Genomic DNA, 23,561 nt, shown 5'->3' on the forward strand with positions numbered 1-23,561 from the left:
ATGATTTTGACCTTTCTCTCAGCCTAGAAAAGAGGACATGTCAGGCACTTCTGAAAAACCTTGCCAAGAAGGGACTTGTCCAGGCATTCTCCAAGTATTGGAGACAATTGAATAGAAAGGGGGGGACTTAAGCTGATATTCACGTATGCAGATGATATGGTAGTTCTTTCGGCAATCTCAGTAGGCATAAGGGAGGAGATTAGAACTCTCATCACTCACTGTGAGAAGGAAAATGTCATAGTAAAGTTTTAAATGGAATATTGTAAACTCCAGGGAGTACAGGTGAACATTTATTCACTAGAGCTTATATGCCAGACATGTCAAACACAAGGCCCGGGGGCCGGATCCGGCCCGCAAAGTGGTTTCATGCGGCCCGCGAAGCCATCCTGGAAACTGAGGGAACGGCCCCCACTGCCTTGGCCCTGGCCCAGAGACCCTCCTTCTGCCAGAGACCCTCAGATCTGTCCCACTCCTGCCCAGGCCCCCATAGGCACCCTTGATGCGAACGATGTAGAGCTGGCCACGCCCACCCAGTAGGCCATACACACTCTAGCCACGCCCACCCAGTAGGCCACGCCCACCCGGCCCCCTGAGGGCAACCGCAATGCTGATGCGGCCCTCAATGAAATTGAGTTTGACACCCCTGTTATATGCCATTACCGTACAAAAATGTCCCGGAATGGATTAAATACATATCACGGTTTGTAAAAAGTAAAGAAAATTATGGCCTTTACCAAGAGAAAATAGACCAAAATAAACTTCTTCACCATAGAAAATAGACTGAAAATTTTAAATGATTTTTTTTTTAGAAAAGTCATAATGTTCCTTATTTGTTTGTTTCTTTGTTTATCAGTCACATGTTTAATCCCCCATCTCCCTCTCTCCAACAATAGTAAAAATAAATTAAAACATAGAAACAATATGTAAAAATTGAAAATTAAAAGGAGGCAAGGGGGATTAAAGCACAGTTAAAAATTAATTAATTGAAAGGTGAAGGGAGGACTTTTGGGGAGCCAATCTGCCCCATGGTTGTGCGCTATAGTTCCTTAGGTTCTGTACTGATATTATTTTCCTTCAAGCTGCTGAATTTTCATCTTGAAATATATAGTGAAATATGTATTTCAGATACAGCTTATTTGAACCCAATGTTAAGGAAGTGCACTGCGTATATTGCCTGGATGGTATGCTGCGACTATTCTGTTTCCTCCTTGTATTTCTGTACTAAAATGTGAAGTCACATGGGCAATCTCCCTGGGTTCACTATCTCATGCAACTTTTAAAACTTTCATTTCGATGTTCCTATCATTTCTGTTTAGATATCCCATCCTTCCACAGTAGCGTGCTAAATGCAAGAAACATTTAAACAGCCAATTTAAATATTGTCTTTACTTAATCAGGCTTTTAGTTTGGGAACGGGATAGTTAGCATTTTTTAAAGTAACAAATGTTTAAATCCCCTAGAATAGCTCAATTATTTTTTGATGCAGAATGCAAAGATTTGCTGCAGCACAATGCAGCCTAGTGCAGTCATAAGATCTCCCTTGAAGCACACCATCACAATATACTATGACCAAAGAAAATGAATATGGTGACTTCTCTAAAAGTGGGAAGATCAAAGAGGGTAAAAGGTGATAGAATAGTTCTGGTCAATGTAGAGGGCTTTGTATATAAGTGTAAAGGATGGATGTGCAATTAATAGAATAGAAAACTCATTCCTTGAGTTCTGAGGATTTTCCAGTCAAGAAATGTTCCTAATAATGAATAAAACAGCAGACTGCAGATGAGACTTCATCACCATTGGGAATATTTAAAATAAAGTTCCTATACTTGAGGGAACGACAAGACGTAAACGCAGTGCTTTTTTTGTAAAAGAAAAAGGTGCCGGAACTCACACATGTCATACAACCTGCCTTGCCTACTCTACAAGGTTTCATCCAAAAAAGGTGCCGGAACTCCGTTCTGAGCGTTCTATGAGAAAAAAAGCCCTGTGTAAACGTAAGGCAAATAATGCAACCAAAAACTATAAGGCGTGGTTGCTTAATATGGCTCATTATGACAATTGTTTTAGATATTAAGATGCTGGAGGGAATATGTCTGAAAAACAGAATCTTCAGATTACTAAAAGATGTGATAGCTGGCATTTAAAATTCTTTTGATAGTTCATTATAGCTTCTATATAGTTTTAAATATTTAGCAATGTGGGGATTTCTTTGGAGATGCTCCATTCTTCTGTATATTGTTAAAATGCCTATCTAGTACTACATCGAGACAAAGACTTCAGTATTCTAGAAACAAAGGTTAATTTAGGTGGCATAAATACTTGAAAAATAACCATTTTGAAATCAGCTATTGTAAAGGAAACGGGAGAAACCCGAATTAACTCTCCCACAAGAAATCTGATGGAATAGGTTAGTGGACTCTCTGGAGTGTTGTATTGGCCTGTTTTGATAGCCAATTTGAGAACAAAATCATGAAAAAAGAGAAGGAAAGTTAAAGAGAATTATTGAATTATCTTAAAGTCTATTTCTTGAGTAAAGGATAGAAAAACAGTTTATGTTTTTTGTGTTATCAATGTTTGGAAGGAACTGAAGTCTTGAAATGAGTGATAGTTCAACTACCGTACTATTTCATTTTCTTGACAGTATTCAATACTTAACGGCAGAATAATTCTTAACTGCTAAAAAAAGGTGGAGCCGACTATTATTTGCACTTCTAGTAATCATCATTTCATAACTACAATAAATTTCATGTTAAGAATGACCCATTTAATAATATATTTGCTGATGTGTTTTTAAAGAAAGGTAAATGGATAGAAATCATAGAACATTTGGATTCAAGGATCCTTTAATAGCAGGGATATCTTTTGCTGCATTGAAAGAATTTAGTAAAATATTGAGAAATTGGAAAAGTGTCATTCCTTGAAGTTGCAGGTGTCATAGTGATTTAAATTCTGATGTACACAGTTTTGATGTACTGCAATGCTCTTTACATGGGGCTGCCCTTGAAGAGCACCCAGAGGCTTCAACTGGTGCAAAATGCGGCCGCGCGGGTGCTTATGGGAGTATCTCGGTACTCCCATGTTACACCACTCCTGCGCGAGCTGCATTGGCTTCCGGTTGCCCACCGAGTGCGAATCAAGGTGCTGGTAATAACCTTTAAAGCCCTACATGGCTTAGGCCCGGGGTACATGTGAGACCACCTGCTGCCATTGTCAACCTCCCATCGCCTGGTTCGCTCCCACAGAGTCGGCCTCCTCAGGGTGTCGTCGGCCAGGCAATGCCGGCTGGCAACCCCCAGGGGGAGAGCCTTCTCTGTGGGCGCGCCAACCCACTGGAATGAGTTGCCTCCAGAGCTGCGGATGGCCCCCCACCTTCGGTCCTTCCACTGTGACCTGAAGACGTGGTTGTTCCAACAAGCGAGCCTGGACTGACTACGTTTTTTAATTAGGCTTTTTACTGGGTTAAATTGTCTTGTAATTTTGCATTTATTGTTTAATTCTCTTTTAATTTTTTTACTCTATGTTTTTTAATTTATATTGTTGTGAGCCGCCCTGAGTCCTCAGGGGGAAGGGCGGCATATAAATTAAAAAAAAAACAATTTAATGTACTTAAATGTAATTTAATGTTTTCCATGGTTAATTTGTAATCAAAGATTTACTGAACACTAACTGTATAAATTTGGTTGTCCTTTGCTCACTTATAAATATTATACTTCTATACCAGTTTTTTCTTTTCTTTTTTCCTTTTTGTTCATTCTTTGTTTTTCTTTTAAAGCATAACTAGTAAATTAAAAAGAAAAAAATACAGATTTTTCCAGGATAAAAGAATTACATATTTCTAAAAGCTTTTCCTTAATATCTGGAATAATATCAGTTTTTCCAGTTTCTCAATATTATTCTTTCAGATACCTTTCATGTATGATGCAACCATAATTCCTAATAGACAAATTCAAAGATTTGACATATAATTCAACATTTATATTAACACCTTTAACATTTAAAGTTTTTTTTACACAAATCTACTTATGTACATTAAAATATCATTCCAAAATAATGACAAATGATTCCAGGGCTACATCATTAAATTCATTAAATTCATTAGATTCATTAAATCCTCACATATTTTTTTTACCATCTCCAACAAAGAAGGAAAATCTGATGTACATCCTTTCAAGTGCATTCCTTGACCAATGTATTCTAAATATACATTTTTGATAAATCAACTGAAACTCAAATCCATTGGTACCATTGTAACATTTTTAAGAATATGAAGTCATTGGTGGAACATTATCTATAGCTTAAGAGCCAATTATCCATTTTATTCCTGATTAAAATTGCAGGCAATTGTGCTTTTAGTACAATAGCTTCTTCTTTTAAGAACTCCAATACATATTGTGTTCTTTTTCCTATTAGTTTCTCCTGCTGTGGAATCTTGCTTATCTTCTGTGAGTTTATCAAAATAGCTTTTCTTGAAGCAAATTATTTTCTTTGCTGATGTTTTTGCTTAAACAGAGAAGGGGATATGAGCAAAAAAAAGTTGTCTTTTTAATTACATTTGTAATGTTAATATTAGGTGGCATAGGATCATGCCCATCCTCCACCCTCCCCAAATCTGGCAAAACTAACACTATAGGTGTACTGGTCATATTTATATTTACATAATTTCAGTACCATTAATAATACAGTGCTCACACATGAAACACATAAACACATTTACATTACAAATCAATCACATGCAATATGCTATCTACAGACATTAACTCTGGCTTTCCATTGCAAAGATTTTTTTTTAAATAAAGCAATTTCTTAGGCATGTTGACAAGTGTTTTTTGCTTATGTACTACTGCTTTCTCCTCAATATTACACATACACATAGGACGGCCAAAAAAATCAGAAATTTGGTGGCACATTTTCAGACTAACCAGTTCACTTCATCAGATGCATATAGTCTGTTGTAAGAACCAAATTGGATTAGGTGAGATAAAGCAAACGGAAGTCAGAATTGTTTAAACAGATGGAACAGATGTTTAAACAATGGATGAAAACTAATCAAGGAGAGAAACAACCTAGAACTAAGGAGAAACTTCCTGACAGAACAATTAACCAGTGGAACAACTTGTCTCCAGAAGCTGTGAATGCTCCAACACTGGAAGTTTTTAAGAAGAGACTGGACAGCCATTTGTCTGAAATGGTATAGGGTTTCCTGCCTGAGCAGGGGGTTGGACTAGAAGGCCGTCAAGGTCCCTTCCAACTCTGTTATTCTATTCTATTCTAGATTATATGTGCGACCATTTAAAAGTACCTTATCAAAATTAACAATTGTAATTTGATTGTGTTCGTTGAGATCTTGTAAAATTGCCTGAAGCCTTTTGATGAATGTGAGACTGAGTGACATCTCTCTTTCTCACTATAGGTTGATTGGCAGTGAATAGGTGAGAGGATGGATGGATGGATGGATGGATGGATAGATGATAGATAGATAGATAGATAGATAGATAGATAGATAGATAGATAGATAGATAGATAGATAGATAGATAGATGTTACATAGAATAGAGCTGGAAGGGACCCTGGAGGTCTTCTAGTCCAGCCCCCTGCTCAAGCAGGAGAACCTACACCATCTCAGACAGGTGATTGTCTACTCTCTTCTTAAAAATCTCCAGTGATGGAGCACCCAAGATTTCTGGGGGTAAGCTATTCCATGGTTGATTGTCCTCACTGTCAGGAAGTTTCACCTTAATTCCAGGTTGCTTCTCTCCTTGATCAGTTTCCAACCATTATTTCTCGTCCTGCCCTCTGGTGCTTTGGTGAACAACCTGACCCCTCTGCCTTGTGACAGCCCCTCAAATACTGGAATAGTGCTATCATATCGCCCCTGTTTCTTCTTTTCTTTAGACTAGCCAAATCCAAGTCCTGCAGTTGTTCTTCGTATGTTTTAGTCTCCAGGCCTTTGATTATCTTAATTGTTCTTCTCTGAATTTTTTCCAAACTCTCCAAACTATCTTTCTTGTAATACAGTGACCAAAATTGGCTGCAGTATTCCAGGAGTGGTCTTACTAGAGCTTTGTAAAGCGGTACAGTACTTCATGTGATCTTGATTCTATGCCTCTGTTTATACAACCCAGGATTGTATTAATTTTTTGGTTGCTGCTGCACAGTGCTGGCTCATAGTGAAGTGATCATCCACTAGGCCAGATAGATAGATAGATAGATAGATAGATAGATAGATAGATAGATTAGATTAGATAGATAGATAGATAGATAGATAGATAGATAGATAGATAGATAGATAGATGATAGATTAGATAGATAGATAGATAGATAGATTAGATAGATAGATAGATAGATAGATAGATAGATAGATAGATAGATAGATAGATAGATAGATAGATAGATGATAGATATAGAGACAGAGATATGCACATATACACACATATATAAAAATACATACATACAAAGTGATCTATCTTTTTCAAAACTCTTTACATGTTTAAAAGAAGGCCTTGCTGTCTTCCAGATGATTGGTAGGCACATCATTTAGAATGTGTCACCATGATTTCAGAAGTGGTGGCCAAATAGTACACAAACAGATGCTTCTGTTTAGTCTCTCTTGCAGACCTAGCCAAACTATCCATAGAAGGCCAGCAGCCAGACAGGAAACAGCTTGCCTAACTGAGCAGCAAGAACTGGGCAGATTCTACACTTTGATTGTACCATCGTCCACATATTCAGCTTTATTATAGATTGCCAGCAGCACAAGGTTTGGGGATGGGAGAAGACATCATTAACTGTGGAACAACTGAAGGCAACTTTATGGATTAGGGATGAGATGGAAATGATATTGTGAAAATGTATTCTTTGAAAACAATTACTGAGAAATATTATTTCATTGTAAAGAAGGATACTTTCTCACACGAGCAACTGGAGCAGTAGAAATGTACGTGTTCAGCTGGGCTGTTTATGCCCAATTTATCTTCTGTTGCTTGCTAGTTTCTTGGAAGTGCAAGACAGAGTCTTCTTCATCACGACACAGCTTTATGTAAAATGACCATATTTTCATTACATACCGTGCATGGCTCTTCAAAGAAACGAGCCATTTTGTTTGGAGATTTGATCAAGTTTACAGCTGACAGCATGAATGTAGTTTTTCCTTTACTGTGACAGAAAGATTCACTCTTAGTTTGCTTAAGTTAAAAATTGTATGAGCTAGCATGTCTCCTGTGATTTATATTCAAGCTAATTCTCTTGAAAAAAATGTGCTGATACAGTCCTTTGGCACAATATAAAGCCTACACATTTAACTTCTGATATTTAGTAAAAATCTCATCTTCCAAATAACTATAATAATTTGTAGTTTAGAGGCATGGAAAATTAGAATGCATATTCTAGAAGGACACTAAAACAACCCACGGTCTGTTATTATTCACTGTTCTTAAAAAGAGAGATGACAATGAATCCAATTACAAATGGAATAGATTCAGTCCTTTTGTGTGTGTATATATGCCCAATGAGCTGCCTACAGTTTTGTTATGATTCTTATCTAGCATATATTTTATCTGTTAGAATTCTGTCCTATCTTTCTTCTTTCAGAGTTTAATCTGACCTAAAGAGCTCTCCATTTTCCTCTCGTCTGTTTTGTCTGTCTGTCTATCTATCTAGCCATCTAGCTATCAGCTATCTATTTATTTATTGTATTAATAAGGCTGCCTATTTCACAAAAATGGTGAAGGTGATCTCACCAATCCTATTGTAATTCTTTAACCACTACAGGTCATCCTTGATTTACGACTGTAATTGAGCCTGGAATTACAGTTGTAAAGCTGTGCTGGTTGTTAAGTAGGTCATCATATGCTCAAGCCAATTTTATGTATTTTGTGGCAATCATTAAGCAAATCACCATGGTTGTTAAGTGAATCTGTGGTCATTAAATGAGCACCACCATCATTAAGTAGATCCATTGTTCGCAATGGTTGGGGGTTTTTTTTGCCAGAAACTGAAACATGAATCATGATCACACACACATACACACACACACACCAGTTGCCGATCACACAGAATGTGATTGTGTGACATTTGGGGGAGGGGAGAAGGGTGACCATGGGAACTTAACATTTGGTCTGTGAATATCTTTTGGGTGGTCTATCATAACTTCAAATGGTCGCTAAGAGAGCAGTGAGTTGAGGACTACTTACGTACCATACCATTCTTTTTTCCTTTGAATGGGGCTTAAGTCCTGGATCTTTGTATCCTTGATGTGTTTTACCACTGTCCAAATTACCCAGGAAGATCTGTTTCCTTGCAAACATTTTATTGCCTGATAAAGCATATCCTGAGCCTAAATCCTGATTCCATCTCTTGCATAATTTATTTTCATTGTCTTCTATGTGAGGTTTTAGCATGGAGAATAGTGTTTATAAGAAGAATGTAAGGCAATTCAAATTAGATAGCTTGGCTAATTTAAGTATAATAAATTAAATTGATTTGATAAAGAGGTTTTTTTAGCCCTGGTTATACTGGAAAAGAAAGCATCTAATTTGGAGATCCTATACGGCTATAACTATAATTAGTTTATTGCTCAGCAAATATATCAGTTCCCTTTTCAATTTCTGTTAAGGAGAAAAACATTTTCAGTATACAAGGTGATTTGTTTTCATTAACATTTAAACATTTTGTGTCTAGTTTGTAAAAAGAAGTATTAAAAGTTTTCTCCACTTTCTTCTTAAATTGAAACTGTTCTTTTTTTAAGCGCTAATTTTCCAGAATGTTTAACAAATACATTAATAGCAACAATTATACAACTTCAAATAATACTTCCTTAGATTACAAACTAGTGAAGCTTCATGTTCTACCAAGTGTAATAAATTGTTTTAAATTGTTTTTGGTAAACTAAAAACTATCTAAATTATCAAACAAAATGAAACATTGCATCGCTGCACAATTTTTAAGTTAGAAAATCTATCAAAAATGCAAAAGCAAGTGAATTTTAAGTGCATAATTCACAGTATTGAACAACTGAATAGCGCAACCTCATGGAAAAATATATAATATAGATATAGACGTACAATAGATGTAGAGAGTAGATGGATATTGATATTAATATAGATGACACAGATAAATGTCAGGCCAAGAAAACAGATTTTCTTGTGCAAGCTACCTTTATGTAAATTAAATTCTCAAAAATTTATTCAAACAGATTTGATTTCAAACTTTTACAAATCGTAATATAATTCTAATTCCAGCTTTATCTCATGTGATCAACATTTCTTTTTTTATATCTCAAACAAAAGTGTCAAGTTAATCCTTTGTAATCAGCCTTAACTATCTCTGGTAGTGTAGTTATTAATACAAATAATCAATTAATGAAAATACTCTGTATGTTAAATATACTTGCAAGCAATAATTGCTTATTTTGATAAAAGGTTTCTCATACAATTTATGGTTTATTTATTTGTAATTATGATCTTGTTCACACCCTTCTTAAGATATTTATCAAAATATACAGGTATGGACCTTTTCCATAATTTTATTGGGAATTGTCTCTATATTTTCTCTTTTTTTTTCCTCTTACAGGTCATTTCACAACTTCGGATCTTGAGTAGGTCTGTACCTGCTGGTTGCAAATTTGACAGAGAAATCTGGTCAAATGAGCTTTCTCCAGTCCTCAATCTATGGAAAAAAATTAATCAGGTAAGATCAGCTGAAGGATAGAAAAAAACCTTTGATGTTAGTAACCATGTTTTTCATACATAAACAATAGGCTATTTCTTTCAGGATGTACAACATTATGCAAAATATAAGAAAAGAATAAGTTAAGCCAAAGAAATTGAAACACGAGATGAATTAAAAGAGAAAGAAATTACACATGTGGTCCTCAACTTATAACCACTTGCAAATGACTGTCTAAAATTATGAGAGACTCAGGAAAGATCATTTCATGACCCATCCTTGAAGTTATGACCACTGCACCATCCCCATGGGCATATGATCTTATTTTGGATGCTTGACAACCTGTTCTTACAACTGGTTACCAAGCATCTTGTGTCCATGTTGCCTTGTCATTTGCAGCCTTTTCTGTCATCTCCCAACCCCAATTTTTTCTGATTAAAATGTGAGAATAACTTGTTTTATATAATAGATAATTATTTTTTTTTATATTGGAATGATTTTATGCTATTAGTTTATTAGTTAGGACAAAGGATTTAGAATATGTACTTGGACTGAAGACAGATTTCCAATCTGTGATTTTCTATTGCTAAAGCATGGGACTTTTATATATTCCTAACAAATCTAGTAAAATCATAAAAGTGGGACTGGAAACTGGTGGCTAGACTTGGAATAACTATAATTAAGATTTGAGCCTCTTTTTTGGTGAGGTCAAGGCCCCCGAGCCACAAAAACTGAACTGAAGAATTAAAAGCAAGTTGCAGTTTGGTCAGATTTATGAATGTTAAATACTTCAGTGAATACATGAAACAACAAATTTAATGTATTATGAATAGATTGCCATTTTGTCTGTGCAAAAAAATAAGCAAAGAATTGCTGTTAGGATGTAAATATTTTCAGGCTTTTATATTTGTATCTGTTGTGTAGTAAGCACTAAATCTGGCCCTTAAAAAAATTCTCTTTCTATATCACTAGAATCCCACTCTCATCCTAAGCTCTTTTGAAAATTAATGCCTTGGGCTGACTATAGCTTTTCAGCCAGAATTGTTTCTCAAATAGAAAACACAGCATTAAACTTTAGAAGCAATACAAAGATTCAGATCTGAAGTCTAATTCATGCCAATTTAGTTGTGACACAATTTAATTTCCATTAATTCCAGCCAGAATGCCTTCAAGATCTGGTCTGCTAACTTTAATAATCAGTTAACCAATTTTAGAACCTACACTTTGTTCTACTGTATTGAAATATTTGTGCTGTAGTTATATTGATAGTTGTGTGTTTTTTTCCTGGTGCCATTTTTTTATATTTTTGTTGGGTTTTTGCTGTTTTTTTTAAAATTGTTGTTAGCCACCCAGAGTCTTGTTTGAAATGGGTGGCCATATAAATTAAACAAACAAAAATCAATATAAACTAAAAAGTGAGATCTATAGCACTAACATTAATATGTTAAGAAAATACCTAGTGCCAGACCTGCTCCAGTCCGATCCCTTAGGGAAGAAAAACCCTCGACTCCCATTTGGTTGAAGTATCCTTTTACTAAATGATGCTAGTTGCAATAAAGTCAGGTAGAATCTGAGTTTCCCGTGCATAAATACAAAGCTATTTCCTTTATTCCTGTCCCTCCCCACATGACCTGTCCCAAAACAGCCAATGTGATGCCACTGAGATGTTTTGGGAACACTGAGGTGTTTGGGCTGGTAAATTTCCACACTCAGGGCTAATGGCTTTGAAGATGCCTGCCACAAACCAGTCCCACATTGATCTGCTTTTTCTCAGCTGTCATTCCCCCTCCCAAATTCCTACAGAAAATGCATACAGGTTTATTGCCCGTTTGTCCCCCAGCCCTCACCCCTAGTCCTTTGATGGCAGATCGGCAGTGAGGTACCAGGCCAAAGATGGTGGACCTGTCCCTTAGATTATTCACCTAAGTGATTAAGTAAATTAATAGCAAATTAATAGTAAAGGATCCAACTGCACTTCATAAGGCAACAAAAAGCCAGCAGGGCCCAAGCTCACTTTATCTCAAGTGGAATGATGTTCCACTGGGTGGAAGACATGACAGAAAAGTTCTTCCTTCTGGGCTCTGTGAGCCAAAACCTCTTACCCAATGTCACCCAGAGCATGCCTCTTCTGCTGGGCCAATTGTAATGGGTAGAAATCATTGGGGAGAGACCCATAAGTAACTATGATCACAAGCCATGAAGGGCTTTAAAAGTAACTGCCAGCATCTTGAATTTCACTCAGAAGCACACTGGAAGCCAAAGATGCTTGCAGAGCATTAATGTAACATGTGTCAAAAACTGCCCACATCGCTGTATTTGGAAGCAAGGAAGCTTTCAGAAATACTTATTACAGGATATGGCTTTAATATTCATAATCAGCAGTTTGAACCTGGCAATGAAACAAAATGTTGTTTAAGAAGTACAATTATTATATAGTTAAATCATCCATTTCCACTCCAACTTTTTGGCAATTGAATTCTGCACCACTTGTAATTTCCAACTTCCTTCCAAGGCAACCTAATATATTGAATTTTCCAATAGCCTAATGATCTTAACATCATTCAAAATTATAGAAAAACATGCCTTGTCACAGCTACCACTTGAGTAAATGGTATTAAGGCTGGGCTGAGGGACTGCTGTATCATCCAGAATAAGAAAAAATCATCTTTTTGAAAATTAAGTTTCCGGGGAATTTTTTCCTGCCTTTATATAAAATCTATAAGTTATCTCTTCACAGTAATTGATATAATAAACTTGAATTTAAGGGAGAATTCAATTAATCTGAGTTTGACCTTTGCAATTTATTGTCCTATCTTCTAATTCATATTATCAGTTCTTAGTTAATATTTCATAACATTTAATTCCGGAGACTTATTCAAATGCTACATGAAACTTCTTAGTCCCATATTTGTTCTGGATATATGAGTATATCCAGAACAAATATGGGACTAAGAAGTTTCATGTAGCATTTGAATAAGTCTTCCTTTCTTTTCTCCTTTTTTTCTCTTTTTTTATATATTTTATATTAATAGTGTTTGTAGTTATCCTATATGAGCTAGAGAGAGATAGATTTTAGAGTTTATGGTTGTTAGCATATGGATGTTTATGATTTTTTTTTGGTTTTTTATACCTTGTACTTAGCTCGGGGGGGGGGAGGGGAGGGGGGGAGGGGTAGGGAGGGAGGGATAGGGGAGGGGTAGGGGGGATTGTTAAAGATAAAATGTATGATAAAACTTTTCAATAAAAAAACATTTAATTCCGGAGAGTATTATAAAATAACTGCCTCTTTTTGCTATTTTTTTTTGCTGCTTGTTTCAAGATCCTGTGCCCTCTTTCCTGGTTCATTCATTATCACTGCAGCAATGCAGATATTTTCAATTTTCCAGGATACTTAGATCCATACTGAGAAGGATAAGAATTATGTAAATGATATGTCCCCTCCTCTTCTGGGAATCAGAATCTATTTATCTATATTTTTCAAGGATAATCTCATTAACTGTATATTGGTGGATTTTTGTCTTTTAGAATTCCAATCTGATTCATCAGAAAGTGTCTCCCCCTTCAGAACGGCAAGGATCTCCAATCCTTTCCTTCATTATCTTAGAACAATTTAATGCCATTCGCTTAGTTCAAAGTATTCACCACTCTCTTGCTGCTCTCAGTAAAGTAATTCGAGGAACCTCACTCTTAAGTTCAGAAGTGCAACAATTAGCCAGTGCTTTATTAAACCAAAAGGTAAGATGTCTCAATTTTCCCTGTATAAGATATATCATTCTTGTGTAAATAAAATGAACTTGAACTATATCTAACTGAGGAAGGATGAAAGTTTCCTTATTAATCAAAGAGGTTAAAAAAAAAACCACCTTCATATCCAGTGTGGAAATGCAGACGAGATCTGTGAATTAAAACAGTCGGCAAGTTGTCTAATGATGATTTCCCCCCCCCCCCCAGTGTCCTTTAACGTGGCAGAGCAAATGGGAAGGTCCAGAAGATCCTTTACAATATCTGAGAGCTGTTGTAGCACGAGCCCATGCCATTCAGGTAGAGTGCCATTATTCATTTTTTTAAGTTTAGTATGTTTCTAATGCGTAGTAAAATTCATAGGTATATGGTATCCTTGTTTTTTCATCTTGCATCACTTCGTTTATAAACCCAGGCAGGGAAGGAATTGGCTCTTTTAAAATATCACATAGAATAATATACGTTGCAAGTTTTTATGTTTGAATTCCTTTGATACATTATGGATGATAGTATAAAATGTATTTAGGCTTCATAAGGGTTCATTGATACCAGGTTGTCTTGTAGAAAAAGTAAGTTGGAAAATTTCAAAGCCTTCTGGTCATGGTGCAGACCTGGCATAGTCTGAGTTTGCAGAAGTTGTCATAGAAAATAAAAGGACACATATAGTGTAACAAACAATAGCAGCAGCCACAACACAAAATTCTATGCTTTTTTGTCTTCTTTTTTAAAAAATATTTCTGGTCCTCGATGTCCAGTTTCCATAAAAAAGGAAACAAGACTGCTAACAAGAGCACACGTCTGGAGTTACTGTTCATGTATTTGCCCTCTGTTTGAAAAGAGGCAGCATTAGTAAATCGATTGATACTCCTTTCTCTTTGGTGTTGCACTATGATTCTATATGTGTATTGAAGATTATGTTCTGTATGACTGACTGATCCTTCAAGAGGAAAGAGTTCATGAGCATTTAGCTTCTGATGCCGTTGTTTGGAGTAAAGGGCTAGGTATCTACCAGCTGTTTGGGAATATAGCTCCTGCCTACATTGGAAAAAAGGATTGCTTTTCTTGTAAAGCTTTTTTTTTTCAAAACAACAACAACAAAACCTTCAAAGGCAAAAGGGCAATAAGAGCAGACTGGTTTGTACAATAAATTTTCCATTCTTTTGCTTATCCTTAATGTACAGAGTTATGTTGGATCTGTGTGTGCATACAGTTTGAAGATTACTGAAAAGGCAAATATTAGCCTTATGCAGTTCATATAATTATTCAGAGGCAGAGTATATAAAGCACCTAATGTTGCAGAATCTATTTTTTCATCATTTTCTGTTATTAGGTCCTTCTTATATGGGCTAAGTTTATCCAATGTGATCCTGGAGAGCGACTTTCATGCTACATTGCCTCCTGCTGTCACTGTGTACAAAATTATTTTGAATCATTGCTGTGTGCACAGTTGATATAAGCAGCTTTTTAAATCTCGCCTTGGTCATCATATTTTTCCAGAGAGGCAATGAGTTTACTTTTCTAGAGGGTCAGATCTGTTACCTTTGAATGAGGATAGAATGGGTTTATGTCTCTGACTCATTTTAACCATAAATACCGGGGAATTGCACCAGCAGTGCAGATACACACTAGCATGGAACTGGATTGGCACTTGTATAATGCTAAATTTCTAAAAGGTACATGTTTGATGGCAAAATAAGGTTTCTTACTGATCCTACATCCCTTCTAAAAGTGTGTATATGTGATAGCAACTCTTCAAAAAAAAATCTAAAGTGAACTAGAAATATACCATGTGATGTAAAGAGGGCGTTCTCTGTGGGTGCGCCTGACCTTTGCAACTGTTTACCGGTTGAGCTCCGGATGGCTCCCGACCTTCGCTCCTTCCAACGTGATCTAAAAACCTGTTTGTTTGAACAAGGCAGCCTGGTCTGATGGGTTTGGGTTTTAATTTTGTTTTAATATAATTTCTTTTTACATTTGGGCACTAGGGTTTAATTTGTTTTTAATTTTGTATTTTGGTTATTTTGGTATTTATGGCCCTGTTCACTGCCCTGAGTCCTTCGGGAGAAGGGCGGTATACAAATTAAATTAAATAAATAAATAAATAAATAACTTTTAACTGGATGAAACGGTGCACTATACTGTAGGGCAAAACCTTTTGAACTAAGATATCTTAAATGGGCTAATTTACAGAATGTGTCCAAAGTCTCTTGTGCAACTGAAATTTGCAAATTTTATAAAACCTATTATGACCATAAGCATTATCACAAGGCAGATTTTGACATAATACAAAATGTCACAAAACATTTCCTGAGCTGATGTTTGACTGTGCTATACAGTCCAACATGGGCTTTTTTTCCAAGGCAGATGCATCTCTGAATGTATCCAAATTTTTCATGAGAAGACAATACATTAGAAGCTGTCATTTTTGAAGGCTTTGAGGAATCCGGTAAGGAAGTAGCTCTGAAAGGATGACCCAAAGGGGCATAGGTAAGCTGCCTTGAGGCAACCAATAAATTTTATAAACAAACAAACAATAAATAAATAAATAAATAAATAAATGCGTTTCACAGAATGCATTAAAATCTTTTAAGGTTATTAACATATCATTTTATACAACATTTTGACTGTTGTGCTTAATCTACAGATAGTTGGGTCAAGCTATATTTAACAATATAGTAATGCATCATAATACATTCAGCAACATTAAGAAAACAAAAACAATCGGCTGATTTATTTCTGCTACTGTCCTTAAAACTGATTATATTACTTGCACTATGTCGTCAATTTTAAATATACCTTTACTTAATTTCTGAATAATTAACAGGTTTGTGATATTTCCTTTGAGCAGCCTTGTAAAACTATAAGGCATTAGGAAATTTCTTGATGGTATCTCTGTCATGATATTTTATCTTGTACACTTTTCCCAGTCTGCCATATATTTTTATTGAATATTTAATAGGTAATTAAGTTCAAGGAAATCATTCAGACCCATACATTTTCTCAAGTACTTTTATATTTTTTTAAAAAAAATAAATTGTATCTGGAACATATGCATTCTTTGCATAAAAATACAAATATGAACAATCTGTTCAAAGTTTCACATAGTCAGATAACGTTTGTCATGCTTAGTGAAAACAATGGTAACATTCTATTACTTGTTTTTAAAAACACAAATGAACTTGTTTAAAGTCAATGTTTTTGATATTATAAAATACCTTGATAGACTCTCTAATTTAAAGGCTTTGATTTAAAGGCCTATTCACAGCACATCTCTGGACTAATATTGCATTTAAAAGGTTATTATTGCCTCTTCCCAAATTCATTCACATAATAAACTGACAATTATCTGTAGCGGATGGATATTGCATTAGGAAGTTCTATAATAAAAGAGTATTTTAATTTTATTCTTTCATCTAAAATTGCTTTACTCTTGGGAACGCACAGTGAAATGAGAAATGCACTAGCAAATTAACATTTCAGGTTGTCACATTGCTAAGGATTATTAGATATATTAGACAACTGTATGGACATGAAAATATATTAAACCTTAGGGAAGCTGTGTGACATTAGTACTTTGTATCTAATAATGTCACAATTCTTGATGTATCAAAGTTTGCAAACCTGGGAGCATATCTTGCCCTGTTGCCTACAGATTATCTTCAGGATCCAATCTGGGTTGATCACCGGGACTAATAGTTTTGCCTTCTGAGCTTTTGGACTCATGGTGGAGCCCATCTTCAAGGAGAGAAGTTCATATTAATGTTGGAGCCTACAACATTATCCTGGGACATGTATATTGGCCTTCATTCGGGAGATAGTCTTCACTTAACAACAATAACGGGGACCGGAATTCCCACTGCTAAGCAATGCAGTTGTAAAGTGCGGTGTCACATGACTGCATCACTTAGCAACAGCAGTCCCGATTTCTGTTATTAAGTGAGGATTAGGGGTTGTTAAGATCTCCTCTGGCGTTTCTGCCAAAGTCCAACAAGCAAACTTAATGGGGAAGCCGACAGGAAGTTGCAAGTCTTATGCAGCTTGCAGGCAGAGCAGTGGACAGATAGGTGCTTGCTGCAGTGCAAACACAATCAGATTGGGGGTGGCTGCTACAAGGGGCAGGAAGATGCACAGGTTGATGCTGTGACACTGCACTACTGAGGCCAGGCAGGTTGGCAGGCATGTACTATGTGGAGTGCAGGTGTGTGAGGACTGGAGGTGCTAGTGGAGGGTGCATGCCACAGAGTACAAGATTCCCCAGGTTCTCAAACTACATAGCTGAGTTTTTGTGTGTGTGGGGGGGGGGGGGGGAGAATGTGGTGGAAGTGGAAGCAACTTAACAACTTAATCGAATCCCCACGGTGATAGGGTATGGCAGCAGGTGTTTGCGCGGAGGGCCATATCAACATCTAGGATCGCGCCCCCGCTATCTCCGAGCGGTGGCGCGCTCCGACCCTCCGGTTAGCACCCTCCTACCCGGGGATGAGGGTGATCAGGCCCCTGAGCTCAGGTTGGTCTATTTTAACGCTAGATCCGTAGTTAACAAAGCTCCCCTCATCCGTGACCTGATCGAGGAGGAATGTGCGGATCTAGCGTGCATCACGGAAACTTGGTTGGGTTCGGAGGGAGGGGTGCCTCTCACCGAGTTATGCCCGCCAGGTTTCCGGGTGCTGCACCAGCCACGGGCTCAGGGCAGGGGTGGTGGGGTGGCAGTGGTTATTCGGGAGACTTTGTGTCCTCGGGAGGCCACCATTGTCCAGATGGCCGGGAGTGAATCCCTCCTCTTGAGATGTGGTCCTCGGGTTCAGCTGGGCTTGTTGCTCACATACCTGGCGCCCAGCTGTGTGGCAACAGCCCTGCCTGAGCTGCTCGACACCCTCTCAGGGTTGGCGGTGGAGTTCCCCAGGCTTATAGTCCTGGGTGACTTCAACCTGCCATCACTGGGGGGGTCGTCGGAGTTAGCTCGGGAGTTCATGGCTTCCATGACAGCCATGGGCCTGACCCAGGTTATTGAGGGCCCTACTCACGAGGGGGATCATACTCTCGACCTGGTGTTCCTGTCTGGACAATGGTTGGATGATCTGGGAGGGGGTTCTCCGTCCATCACCCCTCTGTCATGGTCAGATCATTACCTCCTGAGGCTGGTTTTCCGTCATGCCATCCCCCGCCGCTGGGCGGCGGAACCGACCAGGTGGTTCCGCCCCAGGCGCCTAATGGACCCGGACCGGTTCCAGAGGGCGCTTGGGCCGATACCTATCACCCTTACCCACAGCCCAGTCGATGCTCTGGTGGAGGCCTGGGAAACGGCTGCCACCAGGGCACTCGACTGTGTTGTACCCATGCGACCTCTGACTCGGCGCAGATCCCGTTGGGCTCCATGGTTCTCTGTGGAGCTCCGGGAGATGAAGCGTCGGAGACGAGGTCTAGAGAGCGGTTGGAGATCCAGCCGATCCGAACCCGACCGATTGCAGTTAAGAACCTTCATAAGGTCTTATCTTGCGGCGATAAGGACGGCGAAGTCTAACTACTTTGCCTCCCTTATCGCGTCCGCAGATAATCGCCCGGCCGCCCTGTTTAGGGTGACTCGCTCCCTCCTTAACCAGGAGGTGAGGGAGGATCCCTTGCAGGGACGAGCCGAGGAGTTTAGTCATCATCTGACGGACAAAATCGCTCGGATCCGGACCAGCTTGGACTCTGACTGGGCAGAGTCTGATGTGGAGGAATCAGGCGGTCTTGAGCACGTTATCTGGACTGAGTTCGACCCTGTTTCCCCTGATGATGTGGACAGGATCATGGGGAGACTGAGCTCCACCACCTGTTTGTTGGATCCGTGCCCCTCCTGGCTAGCTTATGTGGCTCGGGAGGGAACACGAGGCTGGTTCCATGCAGTAATAACTGCTTCTTTGAAGGAGGGTGTCTTCCCTGCCGCCTTGAAGGAGGCGGTGGTGAGACCCCTCCTCAAGAAGCCTGCTTTGGACCCGGCTGTTTTAAACAACTATCGTCCAGTCTCCAACCTTCGCTTCCTGGCGAAGGTTGTTGAGAGTGTGGTGGCGCATCAGCTCCCTCTGTTCCTGGAGGAAACTGATTATCTGGACCCGTACCAGTCGGGCTTCAGGCCTGGACACAGCACGGAGACGGCATTGGTCGCGCTGGTGAATGATCTCTGGAGGGCTAGGGACAGGGGTTGCTCCTCTGTCCTGGTCCTATTAGACCTCTCAGCGGCTTTCGATACCATCGACCATGGTATCCTGCTGCGGCGTCTCAGGGGGCTGGGAGTGGGAGGCACCGTTTTACGGTGGTTCTCCTCCTACCTCCGGGGCCGCTCGCAGTCGGTGTTGACAGGAGGGCAGAGATCCGCCCCGAGGTCTCTCATTTGTGGAGTCCCTCAGGGGTCGGTTCTCTCGCCCCTCCTGTTCAACATCTACATGAAGCCGCTGGGCGAGATCATTCGTGGTTTTGGGGTGGGGTATCACCAGTACGCTGATGATACCCAACTTTTTCTTTCCACCCCGAACCAACCCAGTGATGCCCTCTCCGTGATGTCCCGGTGCCTGGAGGCGGTTCAGGTCTGGATGGGGAGAAACAGGCTTCGTCTCAATCCCGCCAAGACTGAGTGGCTGTGCATATCGGCGTCTCGGGTTAACCAAGTTATTCCACCTCTAACGATGGGGGGTGAGGTGTTACCCCCCGTTGATAGGGCTCGCAACTTGGGCGTCCTCCTGGATTCACGGCTCAATTTTGAAGATCACATAGGAGCCGTGACCAGGGGGGCTTTTGCACAGGTTCGCCTGGTGCGCCAGTTGCGCCCCTATCTGGACCGAGACGCCCTACGCACAGTCACTCATGCGCTTGTGACCTCCCGTCTGGACTACTGCAACGCTCTCTACATGGGGCTGCCCTTGAAGACCACTCGGAGGCTTCAACTGGTGCAGAATGCGGCCGCGCGAGTTGTAATGGGGGTTTCCCGATACTCCCATGTAACACCTCTACTCCGCGAGCTGCATTGGCTTCCGGTTGCCCTCCGGGTGAAATTCAAGGTGCTGGTTATCACCTATAAAGCCCTACATGGCCTGGGTCCGGGTTATTTGAGGGAACACCTGCTGCCGGCATCAAATGCCCTTCGCCCAGTGCGCTCCCACAGGGAGGGTCTGCTCAGGGTTCCGCCGGTGAGAGATTGCCGGCGGGTGACACCCAGGGATAGGGCCTTCTCGGTGGGAGCGCCTGCCCTCTGGAACCAGCTGCCGGTAGAGCTGAGGACTGCTCCTGACCTCCGATCATTCCGCCGGGGCCTGAAGACCTGGCTCTTTGAGCTCTCGGGCCCAGGCTGAGGAGAAAATTTTAACTGGGGTTTTAATCTACAGGGTGAATTTAATGCTTTTTTAATTGGTTTTAACTTTTGTATGTTTCGATTTTAATTCCCTGTAAACCGCCCTGAGTCCTCAGGGAAAGGGCGGTATACAAATGCAAATATTAAATTATTAACAGGAGTGACTTGGGATCTTCCCTGCTGGCTTCCTCATTGACTTTACTTGTGGGAAACCAGAAAGGAAAGTTGCAAATGATGATCAGCTGGCCAGGATGCCCTGCAACTATCGTAAATGCAAGCTGTTTGCCAAGCACCTGGATTGTGATCATATGACTGAAGAGGTGCTGGGATGGCTGAAACGTAAAGGACTGATCATAAGTACCATTCATTCAGTGCTGCTGTAACTTCGAATGATCACTGAACAAGTGGTCATTCTCTAAAAACTGTCTCTGTTCTTTATTATGTAGTTTGGAAAATGCGGTTCCTTGCTGGTTAAAGATAACATTCTTATCTCATGGTGTGCGTAGATAAATGGAAGTTTTTAAGAAGAGACTGGACAGCCATTTGTCTGAAATGGTATAGGGTTTCCTGCCTGAGCAGGGGGTTGGACTACAAGACCTTCAAGATAGGTAGGTAGATATAGATAGATAGATAGATAGATAGATAGATAGATAGATAGATAGATAGATAGATAGATAGATAGATAGAGTCATGGCCGAAATTGTTGGCACCCCAGAAATTTTTCCAGAAAATCAAGTATTTCTCACAGAAAAGTATTGCAGGAACACATGTTTTGCTATACACAGGTTTATTCCCTTTGTGTGTACTGGAACACAACAAAAAAGGGAGGAAAAAAAGCAAATTGGACATAATGTCAAACAAAACTCCAAAAATGGGCCGGACAAAATTATTGGCACCCTTAACTTAATATTTGGTTGCACACCCTTTGGAAAAAATAACTGAAATCAGTCGCTTCCTATAACCATCAATAAGCTTCTTACACCTCTCACCCAGAATTTTGGACCACTCTTCCTTTGCAAACTGCTCCAGGTCTCTCTTATTGGAAGGGCACCTTTTCCCAACAGCAATTCTAAGATCTCTCCACAGGTGTTCAATGGGATTCAGATCTGGACTCATTGCTGGCCACTTCAGAACTCTCTAGCGCTTTCTTGCCATCCATTTCTGGGTGCTTTTTGACGTATGTTTGGGGTGCAAACTCAGCTTTCTGACACTGGGCTCTACAGTGCGACCCAAAATCCTTTGGTAATCCTCAGATTTCATGATGCCTTGCACACATTCAAGGCACCCAGTGCCAGAGGCAGCAAAACAACCCCAAAACATCATTGAACCTCCACCATATTTCACTGTAGGTACTGTGTTCTTTTCTTTGTAGGCCTCATTTCATTTTCGGTAAACAGTAGAATGATGTGCTTTACCAAAAAGCTCTATCTTGGTCTCATCTGTCCACAAGACGTTTTCCCAGAAGGATTTTGGGTTACTCAAGTACATTTTGGCAAACTGTAATCTTGCTTTTTTATGTCTCTGTGTCAGCAGTGGGGTCCTCCTGGGTCTCCTGCCATAGCGTTTCATTTCATTTAAATGTCGACGGATAGTTCGTGCTGACAGTGATGCTCCCTGAGCCTGCAGGTCAGCTTGCATTCCTTTGGAACTTGTTTGGGGCTGCTTATCCACCATCTGGACTATCCTGCATTGCAACCTTTCATCAATTTTTCTCTTCCATCCACGACCAGGGAGATTAGCTACAGTGCCATGGGTTGCAAACTTCTTGATAATGTTGCACACTGTGGACAAAGGCAAATCTAGATCTCTGGAGATGGACTTGTAACCTTGAGATTGTTGATATTTGTCAACAATTTTGGTTCTCAAAATCCTCAGACAGTTCTCTTCTCCTCTTTCTGTTGTCCATGCTTCGTGTGGCACACACAGACACACAGTGCAAAGACTTAAGTGAACTTCTCTCCTTTTTATCTGCTTTCAGGTGTGATTTTTATATTGCCCACACCTTTTACTTGCCCCAGGTGAGTTTAAAGGAGCATCACATGCTTGAAACAATCTTATTTATCCACAATTTTGAAAGGGTGCCAATAATTTTGTCCAGCCCATTTTTGGAGTTTTGTTTGACATTATGTCCAATTTGCTTTTTTTCCTCCCTTTTTTGTTGTGTTCCAGTACACACAAAGGGAATAAACCTGTGTATAGCAAAACATGTGTTCCTGCAATACTTTTCTGTGAGAAATACTTGATTTTCTGGAAAAATTTCTGGGGTGCCAACAATTTCGGCCATGACTGTAGATAGATAGATAGATAGATAGATAGATAGATAGATAGATAGATAGATAGATAGATAGATAGATAGATAGATAGATAGATAATGGAAGGATAAAGATAGATAGACATGGTTTTAAAACACTAACTGCCATGTAATTCACTCTTTATTAAACAAATTACAAAATAAATACTTCAGTTTTGAAAACAAACTGCTGTTGTTACAGCCTCTTAGAATTTAATTGAGTATAATTGCTTGCCCATAGATGTCTGGAATACCTGAATTCAACATTTATTTGAATACACAAGTAAAATGAATATATTAATCTGGAATTACAAATGACTCTGATGACTACTTTGACACTGAACACTTTACTTCATGCTATGTTTTTGGTTGAAGAACTGCAATTACTGCCATAATATAGCAGGGACTGATAAATCATTGAAGGAATCATGCAGATATGACCAAGCTCACTAGTATAAATAAAATTGGGGGGAGGGAGGGGAGAACTTTCAAATCACTCATAATTATCTGGGAGAAACATTTGTAATCTATGTTGTGACATATA

At 39.3% G+C, this 23,561-nt stretch overlaps 1 protein-coding gene across 2 annotated transcripts in view; it reads left to right on the plus strand.

Annotated features, from left to right (window-relative positions):
* The window catches only part of DYNC2H1 (dynein cytoplasmic 2 heavy chain 1), a gene marked incomplete at its 5' end in the record, with an annotated part of 166,288 nt that overhangs the window by 127,558 nt on the left and 15,169 nt on the right, over window positions 1-23,561 (plus strand). For both annotated transcript variants that reach the window (XM_083362406.1, XM_083362407.1), the window contains 3 exons: window positions 9,567-9,683; window positions 13,188-13,397; window positions 13,614-13,703. In XM_083362406.1, coding sequence (XP_083218532.1) covers window positions 9,567-9,683; window positions 13,188-13,397; window positions 13,614-13,703 — 417 coding nt within the window. The remainder of the gene's footprint in view (window positions 1-9,566; window positions 9,684-13,187; window positions 13,398-13,613; window positions 13,704-23,561) is intronic.

Source organism: Vipera ursinii (genome assembly GCF_947247035.1).
Source record: "Vipera ursinii genome assembly, chromosome: 4".
Taxonomy (NCBI): Eukaryota; Metazoa; Chordata; class Lepidosauria; order Squamata; family Viperidae; genus Vipera; species Vipera ursinii.